Below are 15,021 nucleotides of genomic sequence, written 5' to 3' on the forward strand. Positions count from 1 at the left end.
TTATGTTAATAATGTTATAAAGCTATATATAAAATTGAAGAAAGCATGTATGTACATTCTTATGCTTATGTCAGTCCAAAAGTCAGCATATTTGTTTGCATACTCATATTTGGATGCATGCTCCGCTTTAATATATGGTTTAGAATAAAGATTGAGCCAGAAGTTGCCGTTTCCTAGCAGTTCTTGATAACCTGTGGAAACTTACGGTCATAATGAGCCTCACATAATAATGGGAAAAAAAATAAAAATTGAAAGACTTGTGTTATTTTACCCTAATTTCACTTATAATTAATAAAGATCATTATGTTTAAAAAAGAAAATATAAAGATCATTATGTTAAAATCAGGGTCACTATACTATAACATAACTTCGACTAAAAATAATATTAAAGGTCACACAAGTATTAATAAATATCACTATATTAAAAATACTATGTTTAAAATATTGTTTGTTACGCATGTATAGACCCTGGATCCATACAAGATTTTTCCCTTAGCCGGGATTCTTATCTCATAAGCTTCTTCACCCACCAATGACCCTACCCACCATAATTCTTCTTATAGCTTTCTTTATATCTTCTTATTTTACATTCTCCACTATTCTATTTCATTTTTCTAACATCGATAGCAACCCCGGTCCTAAAAACTTGAGTCACTAATTTTTCATTATAAAACTGCTCATCAAACACAAGCCAAGTTATAAATTATAACCATAGGAACCTCACATGATATCCCCTTCAATGTCAAATATTATCCACAATGAGTCATGAATTCTCCGATAACTTCGTGGTCCAAAATTAACATTTGAGGTGTCTATCCCCTTATGATTAACCCTTCTCCTTTCATCCTTTTCTCAAATTCGAGTAACATTTGCACCCATATGCACTACATGCAATATTGCAATGGGTGGCCGATAAACACATAATTTTGTGGCATATTGTTGTTTGTCTCATTTGAGTCTCATCTTTGACTCTTTGTTGTAATAAGATATATAGTCCATAATAAGGGGTATCTACTATCTAGTAGACCTGGCAATCCTGACCCAGACCCGATGACCCGAACCGAATGACCCGACCCATGACTCGAAATCGACCCAAAACTAGTGACCCGATATTAACCCAAAACCCGAATTAACCCGACCCAACCCATACCCAACCCGAAGTGGAACTGACCCGACCTTGACCCAAAACTCGAAATGACCCAACCCGAAACGACCCAACCCAAGATGACCCGACCCGAAGTTTACCCGATCCGAAAATGATCCGACCTTTAATTTCTTTTAGTAAATAATTATATAAGTTATAAAAAGTTTATATTAGGAAATTATACATTAAAATAGACCCAACAACATCTTACATGACTACATTGACTTTCATATAATAGCTAAAAAAATATGGTCAAAGTGAGATGTGTGAATAGTGTAAAATGTTAAATCGTTAAGAGTAATTTGGGACGGAGGGAGTATAAGAATAATTCAAAGAAATTATTACAACAATGACAATGATAATAAGAGTACTTATTAAATTTAAGATCAATAAGAGAGTGAGGTATAACTCAATTAGTTAGAGCATCCCTCTTAGTTTCAAGAGATTCTGAAAGTGATTCTCAGTCTAAAACACAAAAAAAAAAAAAAAAAAAAAAAAAAAAAAAAAAGTCAAACAATTACTATAATCCATGAAAAAAAACCTTAATAAATATAGTGAGTTTTTCGTCAAAAAAAAAATAAATAAATATATATACAGAGTTGAATTTAACCCAATGAATCGCCTGAATATGACTTGACTCGAAGTTGACCCGAAAATTGGACTCGAAAATTGACCCGACCCAAAAATTGACCCGATCCAAACTTGACCCGACCCGAAGTGTCGACCCGATACCCGACCCGACCCGAAATCAACCCGAAACTCGAAATGACCCGATCCGACTCAAACTTGACCCGATAACCTTTTGACCCGAACTTGACCCGACCCAAAATGACCCGACCCATACCCGGCCCGAATGACCCATTTGTCAGGTCTAGTATCTAGTACTAGTACTTCGTTCCTCTATTTGTATTTTGACCGTTACTATGTTTGGAAATTCTAAAGTACTATTCGCACATCATTATTTGTTAACCTTTTGTGATTTAATTAAACTGAGTATTTCTCAGTTCTCACTTAATTATTTATGCATTTATGTAAAAACCAACTTAGCTATTGAATTTTAAAGTCATATACCCACAACACTATAAGTAATAAAGTACATAGTTTTGTGTTATTAAAAAAAAAAAAAAAAAAAAAAAAAAAAAAAAAAAAAAAAATTAGTACTTGCCGCTATGATTTGACTCTTACACAAGTCATTTGCTTCACTTTGACTAGCATCGATGATTTATATCTAAGAGAAATTATAGCCATGTTAGACCTTGTTAGATTCGTCTCGATTTATAGCATTTTAATATCAAATGTTTATTATTTGTATATATTATTGGTAATTAAAGATATTATTCATTGAAATAATGCATCAACAAGCATGAAAAGAACTTTAAAAAAAAAAACAGAGAATGCTATAGAGGAACGAAGTAACTATTAAAAAAATGTTATAATTGACTACCTAACTTTTGAAAATTGTTGTAATTTACTACCTTACGCCGGATTATGAAGTTTGACCAAAATTTTCCGGCGTTGACTTGGTCACATGACACTTAGTGACCATCACGTGGGAAAATTGTGAGAAAATTTGGGAAAGAAAAGGGTCATTAAGTGTCACGTGACCAAGTCAATGCTGGAGAATTTTGGTCAAACTCCTTTATAATCCGGTGTAAGGTAGTAAATTTAAACATTTTTAAATTATTTTGTACCATGATAGACAATTAGACACAAATTTTAAACTGGACATCATCCAAAGTGATAAATTGGTATGCAACAATAACTATTATATCATAATAGCGAAGACTCCAGTTCATTCATATTATATAGTCATCGTTAAAACTTTAAACTACTCTTTTATTGAAGTGACAATTAATTAAATACTTGCATTAATCTACTCTCATTAGGACAATTAATTATAAAGAAAAGTGTGGTATTCATTTGGTCGTCGTTTATACTCTAAACTATGTACACTTTTGTTGAAGTGACAATTAATCACATACGTTGGGAGTAAGTAGGACAAACCAGCTACCATTCAATTAATACATAGCCCCCATTCAATCAATACACAATTAAATTACATTAAATTACTGAAGGCCCTAATTTGTGCATTAAATTAATTACATTAAATCTCCGATCCTCCTTAATGATCTAAATTTTAACACAAACTAATAATACCAACCAAGGGCAGAAAAAATGGTCATTTTTTCTTGTTAATTCATTGCATTGAAAGCAAAAAAGTCCTAGTTAGAAATCAGGAAACATGCCGATACTTAGGGCTTGTTCTCATACATTTATTTTCAGTTCAGTTCAATTCAGCTCAGCTCAGTTCAGTTCAATTCAGCTCCTAATTTCCTTCTCTTATAAAATATTCATTTCACATAAGTTCAGTTCAGCTGATTTCAATCTATTAGAATAGGCCCTTAGCATTAGAAACCAATAAAATAAACAATGAACATAGGCAGAGCATCAAAATTTAAATTATAACTATGATAAAATATCCAACACACAATAAACATCTTAAGGAAATCTGTAGTTGTTCTACATTTGGACAACTTTGACTCTTTCCAATCAAACAAGGAAGTTGTTTGGGTTGTGAGTGCGTAACAGAAGCAAAGATGTATATCTTGTAATGACAAATTCTTAGTGAGTGTGAATTTATTTAGACATTGTGGGGATGATGCCCCAGTTTCTTATGATGAGAAACAAATTTTGTTTCTCACATGGCATTTTCGTAAATAAACCAACAACTTTATTCAACTTTTTTAACTTGTGGAGCCCACAATACTGAAAAAGTTGTTGATTTATTCACGAAAATGCCACCATGAGAAACAAATTTCGTTTCTCACCATGAGAAACAGGGAATTTCCCCATTGTGGGAGTTCAATTCATGTAGTAAGGATTGCATGTTACAATGTGATGATCCACCAACTTCAATTCAACTACCATTGTTGCCAATTCTTTCAACTTCTTTGCCCGACTTCTCATCTCCAAAGCCTCTTCACCCACCATAACTTTTCTTATAGCCTCTTTTATATCTTCCCATTTCACATTCCCCTCCACCATTATGTTCCATTGCTTAACAACACCAACACCAACCCCAACCCCAGTCTTTAGTATCTCTACCACCAATTTTTCATTCAAAAATTGTTCGGCAAATACTGGCCAAGTTACCATAGAAACCCCGCATGATTTGCCTTCTAAGGTTGAATTCCACCCACAATGAGTCACAAATGCTCCTATAGCCTCATGATCCAAAATTAGCACTTGTGGTGCCCATCCCCTAATAATTAGCCCTTTTCCTTCCATCCTCTTTTCAAATTCATGTGGTAACCACTCGTTTTTCTCATTCTCACCATTCACATTGTTTTTCCTCATCACTATCCATATAATTAAAATCTTGTTCAGATGCATCTAAGCCCATCACAATCTGTTGGAGTTGCAAGGTTGAGACTTTAGCTAAGCTACCAAAGCTAACACAAACAACTGACTTAGGCTTCTTTGAATCGAGCTACTTAAGGCACTCATGTTCATCAATTGAAGAAACCTTCCCTCTTTGGAACTTAGCTTCTTTTTCGTGGTTGCATAGTGATGTTGAAGTCAATGCTTCAAGTCTGTAGTTAATTAGTTTCCTTAGTTTTAGGATAAATATCTTAGTTTAAATTTGTTAATTAGAATTAGTCAAATTAAGTACGTTAGTCATGTGTTACCTATTGTTAGTGGATGTTAGTGGACTTGTTAACTAAGTAGTTGGAGTATATCATGGAGTACCCACTTCCTAGTTAGTTGCTTTATTTTAGTTATTTGGTTTATCTTGTAAAGGCTATTTATATGGCCTAACTTTCTATTATTGAATGAATTAGAAAGCATCAGTTCCATATTCAACGTGTTTCCTACTATTTTTGCTTTCTTATTTCCAACAAATTGGTATCAAGAGCCATTTGATTCTAAGGGCTTGTGAGTTTAAAAAATCGTGAGAGTTCTAATGTCTACCCCAAACAATTTTTCACTTTCCATTCCCACATTCAAAGGGGATAATTATAGTACATGGGCTATCAAAATGAAATCATATTTGAAAGCCTGAGTTTATGGGAAGCAATTGAGACTGATGTGTATCCAATTCCTCTTTAACAAAATCCAACCGTAGCCCAAACCAAAAAATATGATGAGGATATGGCAAAAATTGCAAAGACACTTTCGTGTCTACATTCGGCCGTGTCGGAAGAAATATTCACAACTATTATGGGTTATGATACTCCTAAAGAAGCATGGAAAAAAAAATTAAGGAGGAGTATGAAGGAAACCATCAAACCAAGCTCATGCAAATTTTAAACTTTAAAAGGGAGTTTGAAATGATGACAATGAAAAGTGGAGAAGGTGTCAAGGAGTATGGGAATCGATTGATGAGTGTGGTCAACCAAATCAAGCTACTTGGTGGGGAATTTACAAGCCAAAGAGTGGTTGACAAACTTCTTGTCACTCTTCCGGAAAAGTACGAAGGTAAAATTTCTTCACTTGAAGATACTAAAGATCTTTCTAAAATCACATTTGCAGAATTGATCAATTCACTACATGCGGTGGATCAAAGGAGGACCATGAGAAATGAAGATGGTGAAAATAAGAATGAAAATGCCTTTCTAGCAAAGTCTCCTAATCAAAAGGGGAAAGGCAAGTCCGTCCAATGCAACAATTGTCAAAAGATAGGTCATGAGGAAAAGGATTGTTGGCATAAGGGAAAGCTGAAATGCTTCAAATGTCAAAAATTTGGGCATTTGTCAAAGAATTGTAGGTCTCAAAATGTAGAGCAAGAGACCATGGCACAAGTGGCCGTGGAAGAGAACTTATTTTAGAGTTGTGGGTGAGAAGTGCACCATGGAGGGAAGTACTCCAAAATTTGAAGAGTGTGTTGGTGAGATGTGCATCAACAAGTAAACATTGATAGTTGGTGATAATGTGCATCAACAACGAATTGTGTAGGTGATGAGACGGGCATCACAATATTGAAGAGACATGCTTCATGATTATCACAAACTTTGAAGCAAGGGGGTGTGTTGAAGTCAATGCTTCAAGTTTGTGGTTAATTAGTTTCCTTAGTTTTAGGATAAATATCTTAGTTTAAATTTGTTAATTAGAATTAGTCAAATTAAGTACGTTAGTCATGTGTTACCTATTGTTAGTGGATGTTAGTGGACTTGTTAACTAAGTAGTTGGAGTATATCATGGAGTACCCACTTCCTAGTTAGTTGCTTTATTTTAGTTATTTGGTGTATCTGGTAAAGGCTATTTATATGGCCTAACTTTCTATTATTGAATGAATTAGAAAGCATCAGTTCCATATTCAACGTGTTTCCTACTATTTTTGCTTTCTTATTTCCAACAAGTGAGAGGGGACCTATATGCCATGCCCTTCTACCCATAACCTTTTTATAACACCACAAGAAATAAGCTATTTTGCGACAGCTGAAATTTGTCGCTAAAATAGCCAAAACCGTCGCAAAAATTAGTTACGACAGTCAGCTGTCGTAATTATTTTGTCGCAATCAGCATTGTTGCAAAAATTCATTTTTACGACAGTTTGACTGTCGTAAAAATTATTACGACGGTTTTTACTAATTTCTGCGATAGTTTTATATTTTGTCGTTGAAATTACTCTACGACAGCTTAAAGTCGTCGCAAAATTACGACAGCAAAGAAACTGTCGCAAAATTTAACTTTAGCGACGGCTGGCCGTCGCAAAAAAATAAAAAAAAAAAACTTTACAACCCAGCTATAGCAGCCGTCTTTCAAACCATTCACCCAAAATATCCCATCCGCAAGCCATCAATACCACCCACCGCCTTCACAAACCACCCACCGCCATTACAAACCACCAACCACCACTGTAAACCACCCAATTAAACCCAGAAAAACATAAAATACCCAAAATAAACCCAAGATCTGAAATTAAACCAAAAAAAATCAAAAAACTAAAATAAAGAATGCAAGTACCTGAATATTCATCAAATTGTACAAAAATAAATGAAAACAACACAAAGAATAATAATGTTAAACCCAAAAACAATAGTTAAGTTAATTCAAACGAAATAAACCCTTTACTAAAAAAAACGAAATAAACCCAAAAAAATCGAAATAAACTTCAAATAAACGACAATCAACCAAGAAAATCGAAATTATACAACAAAATAACAACAAAATCAGCCATTAAAACCGTATATAACATAAATAAATTGACATAATAAGAAAAATGCTCCAAAGAAACAAAAATAAACATAAACCACAACTACAAAAACAAAAATTACACAAAAAACAACATACCTATACCAAATTTCATTTTGTATGGGCTTTCATGGTCAAATTCGACCTTGAAAACTCCAGATCTGGAATTATCATGGTCGAATTTGTCCAGAAAACCCTTAGCTCCGAAACCATTGTCGATTATATCGTGTAATTCGTAACTTAGGTTGAATTTCATGGTCTAATCAAGTTGAATTTATAAAAAATAAAAATAAATTAAAGATAATAAAAACAAAAAAATGAAATAGCTTAAACATCTTATTAGAGAATGGAGAAAGGAAAAGAGAAAGAGATTGACGCAAAGAAAGATGAGAGGAGGAGATTGAAGGCTTGAAGTAGAGAGAGGTGAAAGGAGAAGGAGATAGGGTACGAGATCCAGAAAGAGAGATAAGGGAGAGAGCAAGAGAAAATAGAGGATAGGCGGCTAGGGTTAGATTGGGAAAGTGGGAAGGGTTTATATACCACTATTTGTTTTAAAAAAAAATGTGTTCTACGATAGCTAAAAGCTGTCGCTAATAAAGATGGTATTGTAAACCGTCGTATTGTAACATTTTTACGACAATTCTAGGCTGTCGTAGATATTTTAATTTTTTTTGCCTTTATTTTAGATACCCAGCGACGGTTTAAATAGTCTAAAACTGTCGTAATTCTACGACGGGGTGTAAAACTGTCGTAAATTTACGACAGCTAGAAAACACTGTCGTAAATTTCAATTTTTGTGACAAATTCATTGGCCGTCGTAATCAAACTGTCGCAATATGCCCGGATTCTAGTAGTGTAATAATCTGCATAATCAGGCTCTAGCTCATAAAAACTTAGGGTTCTTTGTTTTTGCCCACTGATGATGGAATTTGGAGTAATTTCAAGGGGCCAATGTACACAATGTCTTTGATTCATTTTTTAAATTTTTTTTTTTTTTTAAATTTTGTATGTGCTTGCTCTATTGGGCTTCAATGGAGGAAGGGGGTGAGGAGGTGGGGTGGGGTTTTTGGGTGGATGAGGCTGCATTTGGGGGTGGAATTTTCATGAAAGCAGATTTATTGGGTGAGATGGTGTTGGTGAGGGTGGTAGTGAATTGGTTGTGGCGGTGAGGGGGTGGTGTTGTTGGGGGTGGCAGTGAGGTGGTGTTGGTGAGGGAAAAGAGAAAAAAAATTAAAGGAAGATGGTTTATGAGATCACGTGACCCACACGTGCAAAGTCAATGTCGGAAAACCAAGTCAAACACCGAAAATGGGATAAAGGTGTTACTTCGCAAAAAAAAAGTGTTTTAGATGTGTTTTCACAATAAAGTTTTTATAAGGTGTTTTTTCACAAAAAAAAAGGTGTTATAAAATGTGGTTTTTTTTGCAATTTTTCCATATTATTAAATATGCGAAATGTTTACAAAATCTTTAATACACCTGGTTCACATTAATTAATTGTGGACCACTTATAAAGAGACACTATGATCCTTCTATTAATTAAAAAAATTTACTATGTTAAAATAAAGGTTATTATGTTAAAATAAAGTTATTGTGTTTTTATAAAAGTCTTAAGAGATTTTCTTTCAAAAAAAAAAAAGTCATAGGAGATTAAATTTTTATAATGAAATTTTTTAAAATACGGGTCAATAAGAATACAAAGTTCATCACTATATTAAAGTTAGGGTCACTATATTCAACATTATGTCGTACTTCAAGTTCGCAATAATATCAAAGGTCACACTAATTTTAATTAAGGTTACTACATTAAAATTAAGGTTATTATATTTAATATTTTGGTCATTATTTTCAATGTAAGGTCTTGCGTGTGTATGGACCTCCGGTCCACACAAGATTTTCCAGTTAGTATTACAGTAGTATATCTTCCCTTTTTACATTGGCATACACAATTAAAACAAAAACAAAGGATTTTTTTTTTTACTTTTACCACCAAAAAAAATCAAGAAATTAAATTGTATTTACCACCAAAACTTTTAAAAGTTTTATTTTACCACCAAATAAAACAATTAAAAATTATTTTTTACCACTTATATTTTCGTGCCAAACACATGGTCTTTAGGGGTTTGGGGGGGCAATGGCCATTTGGATCTAATTTGAGGCCAGAATGGACCAAAAATGATCGTAAATGCCTCATTTTGCGTTTTTTAAAATACCTCGGTTTGCATGAAATACGCAAAACGAGGCATTTCTGACCATTTTTTGTCAATTTTGACCACAAATTGGACCCGGCGTAGGACTAATATGCCCCCTAAACCTATGAAGAACATGTCTTGTGCATGAAATTCGAACAAATTTTTTTAAATCGTTAGATTTAACGGTTTTTTAACGATAGGAGGTAAAAAAAACAATTTTTTGAATTTTATTTGCTGGTAAAATAAAATTTTAGAAGTTTTGGTGGTAAAAAATAATATCTTGATTTTGTTTGGTAGTAAAAGTAAAAAAATCCAAAAAAATATTAAAAAGAAAAATAATAAAAAATTCACGCCTGATATTTTTAATGCTAAGATATAGGACGTGCTAAGAATAAGGTTTTTTTTTTTTTTTACATTACCACCTAGTTTTCTTTTTTGAGAAAAAAAAAAATTACATCTACCTCTTTTCCCAAACTCTCCTTAATGACGTCATAGTGGGCCATGTATCAATTTTTCTTCTCTCATCCTTCTATTAGAAATTAGTAAAATGAAGTAAAATATAGGCAGTTTCTTCAACCAAAAAAAAAAGTAATATATAGGCAAGCAACCAAGATTCAAATTAGTACTATATTACAATATCCAACCCACAATAAATTAACATCTTACAAAGATTTGTAGTTTTTAAACAGTGAATGAAGTTGTTAGATACTTGGGATATTAAATGCAAAAGTGCAAAACATAACCGATGTAAAGATGTTTAGGCATTATAAGAGCTCAATTCATCTATTAAGGATTGCAGGTTTGAATATGACGACCCACCGTCCTCAAAAGCCCTTATTGCCAATTCTTTCATCTTCTTTGCCCTATTTCTTATCTCTAAAGCCTCTTCACCCACCATAACTTTTCTTATTGCCTCCTTTATATCTTCACGTTTCACAGTCCCCTCCACCACTCTGTTACATTGCTTAGCTCCCACACCAACCCCGATCTTTAATATCTCTGTCACTAACTTTTCATTATAAAACTGTTCAGCAAATACTGGCCAAGTTACCATAGGAACTCCACATGACACACTTTCTAAAGTCGAGTTCCATCCACAATGTGTCACAAATGCTCCTATAGCTTCGTGGTCCAAAATTAACACTTGAGGTGCCCAACCCCATATAATTAGTCCTTTTCCTTCCATCCTCTTTTCAAATTCTTGTGGTAACCACTCATTTTTCTCCTTCTCACCATTCCCATAATTGTTTCTCCTCACCACCCAAATAAAATCTTGATTGGAAGCTTCTAGGCCCATTGCAATCTCTTGGAGTTGCAAGGTTGAGACTTCTGCTAAGCTACCAAAGCTAATATAAACAACTGACCTAGGCTTCTTTGCATCAAGCCACTCGAGGCACTCATGCTCATTAATAGAAGAATCCTTACCCCTTTGGAACTTAGCTTCTTTTCCGTGGTTGCATAGTGAAAGAGGACCTATATGCCATGCCCTCCTACCCATTACTTTTTTATAATACTCGGCGTAATCAGGCTCTAGCTCATAGAAGCTATTTATAATAAACCCAAAGCTCCTCTCCTCAGCATCCTTAGCACGAACAAATATGTTCATCCATTCATCATTTATCTGCTTATCTCCTAGTCCTCTCATGGATGTATGTAATTGAGATGGTTTAAATTTTATCTCATGAGGAAAGTGGGGGACGACGAATTCCTCCTCATCGGACAAAACTTGTTTGTAAGGCTCATACTTAATAAGTGAATCCATTAAACATTGTGAAAAGTAATTAGTGCCATGAAATACTAACCTCGGTATATTAAATTTGGCTGCAACATCAGTAGCAAAAGGAAACAACATATCAGCAACTAGGCAATTAGGCTTGTATTTCTCTATTACTTTCTCTAGTGATTCTTGTAGCACATCGATGGCCTTCAAAAATCTCAAAGTCATTTCATCTGAAGTAAATTGCTCAAAGTTTTCGACTCCCTCAGGAAAGCCAGCTTCTTTAGTATCAAATGGGATGACTTCAACATCAATTGGAGGACCAATGTTTTTAATAACTTTCTAGTGGTCTTGTGAAGGTTGGTGCATTATAAGGAGTCGTGACTATGGTAGCTTTGACGTGGTGCGTTGCGAAAACTTTCGCCATGTCTAAGATTGGGATCATATGGCCAGCGGCCATAAGTGGAAAGAAGACTATATGAAGCCTTTGTGATTCTTGAGCAACCATTTTTAATTTATTTGAAGCTAGGGTTTATGTTCTTAGATTATAGAGCTATATATAAAACGAAAGAAAGAATGTACGTACATTCTTATGCTTATGTCACTCCAAAAGTCAGCATATTTGTTTGCATGCTCATATTTGGATGCATACTCTGCTTTAACATATGGTTTAGAATAAAGATTGAACCACAGCTTGTTGTTTTCTAGCAGTTCTTGATAATCTTGGAAATGAACTTACGGTCATAATGAGTCTTACGTACGTATGGGAAAAAATAAAAATTAAAAGACGTGTGTTATTTTTACCTAATTTCGCTAATGATTAATAAAGATCACTATGTTAAAATTAGGGTTACTATAACATAACATCAACGGATAATAATATTAAAGGTCACACTAGTTTTAATAAATATCACTATATTAACATTACTATCACTATGTTTAAAATATTGTTTGTCACCCACGTATAGACTATGAATCCATACTAGTTTTTTTTCCCTAAGCCAGGATTCTTTTCTCATAGGCTTCTTCACCCACCATAATTTTTCTTATAGCTTTCTTTCTATCTTCTTATTTTACATTCTCCACTATTCTATTCCATTTCTTAGCATCAATAGAAACCCCGGTCCTAAAAAGTTGAGTCACTAACTTTTCATTATAAAATTGCTCCGCAAACACTATCCAAGTTATAACCATAGGAACCTCACAAGATAGGAACCTCACATGATATCCCCTTCAATGTCAAACACTCAAACTCCATTGCTTCGTCGACTCGTGGTCCAAAATAACATTTGAGGTGCTTATCCCCTTATGATTAAACCTTTTCCTTTCTTCCTTTTCTCAAATGCGTGTAACATTTGCACCCGTGATATATATGCATTATGCACTACATGTAATATTGCAATGGGTGGCCGATAAACACATAACTTTGTGGCATATTGTTGTTTGTCTCATGAGCCCATCTTTGACTCTTTGTTGTAATAAGATATACTTCCTCTATTCTTTTTCTACTTGACCTGTTTCTTTTATCACACTTGCCAATGCAAAACTTTAACGATCAATAACTTTAATTCTCGATAAGTAAAAACTATAAAAGTTATATATTATGATAGTACTTGTTGAGACGAATTTAAAAATATCTTACATGAATATGTTTTTCTTTAATTATTATTCACAAAACACGGTCAAAGAAGGAGTGGTGAATAGTGTAAAAGTCAAAGCGGGTCAAGTAAAAAAGAACGGAGGAAGTATAGTCCATAATAAGGGGTATCTACTATCTAGTACTTCCTCTATTTTATTTTGACCGTTACGATGTTAGGAAATTCTAATGTACTATTTGCACATCATTATTTGTTAACCATTTGTGATTTAATGTAACAGAGTATTTATTGGTTCTCACCTAATTATTTAGAGTTAAGTATATATACAATATTTAACATTTCGTATTTTTCATATTTAAAAACCTCTTTTTTTTTTCCCACTTTTAAGGACCTCACTTTACGTTTAAGACCAAATTTAACCAAGGTTAACCCAAGAATTGTTTACATGTTAGCCCAAAATCTATTTACTATTATGAAAACAAAACATGCTGACATCATTATTCTTCAAAACTGTATACGTGTCGCTTTCTTTTGAATTTTTTTTTCCTACCTAAAACCATTGATGATGTTTTAAAGGTTTTTTTTTTTTTTTTTTTTTTTTTTTTTTTTTTTTTTTTTAATTCGTAAACAAGGATATGTAAATTCTTTCAATACCTTTAATCTAGAGAATTGGAGGTATAGTAAATTGAATAGCAATTGTATTCCTTAACACTAATATTCAAAAGTCTATATATTTTCTACATACATTGAAATTGTATTTCTTTCAAGAAATTTCCTTCCAATGAATTTATGATAAAATTTAAAGATTCATTTTACATACAAGTTCTACACTATAATTTTTTGTTAAAATCGTGCATCACACGGGGATAATCTAGTTCAATACTAAGTAATGACAACTAATGTGGCATAAGGACCTTGCGCTTTCTCCTCCCCTGTTCATTTCTTTTCTTCCGTTGTTAGGTTCACACGCTTAATAATCTGGTAAAACATCAAATTAAAGCATAAATTTAGATAATCAAATCACACCTTTACTTCTTCATCAAATAACAAATTTTACAAATACTACACCTAGGATACAAAAAAGAGCCATGGACAGGGCACTCGTAAACAGAGAGATACCCATTACTCGCCATTAGCAAAACCAACAGAGCTCAAACTCTCATCAGTCATCACTACTCATAACTATTTCCTCCAAATTCTTGAGCGCTTCCGAGCAAAATCTGGGCAATTTAGCAACATCACAACTCTGATTAAAAGGAATTGATGGTGAAATTAAAAGTTTGAATTTGGGGATATTTTATTGCTTTTTATTGGATTTTTATGCTGATTATTGTGGCCAAATACAAGTTGGTTACTGATATAAACGAATCTTGTTAGTTGTTAATATTAAGGCACGGAGGTCATTTCAGCTGATTTGGTGAGGGATAGTGGAGTAAGGGGTTATTTGCCTATTTGGCAATAGGCGGTTGGATGTTGGCTTGTTTGCTTGACTTGTTTGACTAACTAGAAGTATTAGTTGTATGGTTTGGCCTTTTAAGTTATTGTTTAAGTCGGCTGTTTACAAATGTGACTGGTAAAATTATTAATGGTTGTTAGCTGTTTATTAGTGAAAAGTGGGCCAACAAGCCAAAAGCCAATAGAAAAAGCTACTCTTATTAGCTTTTGGCTTTTGGCGGAAAAGCTAGCTTAAAAGCAAACAAAAAAGGCAACTACCAAACATATTCTTTGGCTGTTTGACCAAACTAAAAAACAAAAAGCTAGGCAAAAAGCCAATTGTCAAACACCCCCTAAATTCAAGTACAGTACTACTAACAGTTAAAAGAAATCCAAAAATTAATTGGTTTCCTCGTTAACTCCGTCAAAGCTACCACCTCCATTATCACTTTTTCATCACTTAAAATTGAAACCTTTAATGGGGAATGTTCGCCAATGGTCAATTCAAAGAAGATGATAAATCCCTAACCTTAATTAACGAAAACCCTAAAAATAGTAACAGGTCGGGTTAAATTCGGGTTTTGACGAAAACCTTAATTAACATACATTTTTTTATTAATTAAAAGTTCCTGTAAAATTGGTGAATGGAAGAAGGCGAAGTGAGAAAGAATATTGAAGATAGTCAGCACAGTCAGCTTACAGAAGGAACCAACTGAGCTTCATACAGTCAGCATTTGGCTCT

At 33.6% G+C, this 15,021-nt stretch overlaps 1 protein-coding gene and 1 pseudogene across 1 annotated transcript; both read right to left on the minus strand.

Annotated features, from left to right (window-relative positions):
* Nucleotides 1-4,006: 4,006 nt before the first annotated feature.
* Nucleotides 4,007-4,501, minus strand: LOC145636771 (UDP-glucosyl transferase 73M2-like). The gene has a single exon (XM_081688323.1). The coding sequence runs from the start codon at nucleotides 4,499-4,501 to the stop codon at nucleotides 4,007-4,009; it is 495 nt and encodes a 164-aa protein (XP_081544449.1).
* A 5,640-nt stretch (nucleotides 4,502-10,141) lies between these two features.
* Nucleotides 10,142-11,755, minus strand: LOC145636778 (scopoletin glucosyltransferase-like; annotated as a pseudogene).
* Nucleotides 11,756-15,021: the final 3,266 nt, after the last annotated feature.

Source organism: Chenopodium album, chromosome 1 (genome assembly GCF_948465745.1).
Source record: "Chenopodium album chromosome 1, dcCheAlbu1.1, whole genome shotgun sequence".
Classification (NCBI taxonomy): Eukaryota; Viridiplantae; Streptophyta; class Magnoliopsida; order Caryophyllales; family Amaranthaceae; genus Chenopodium; species Chenopodium album.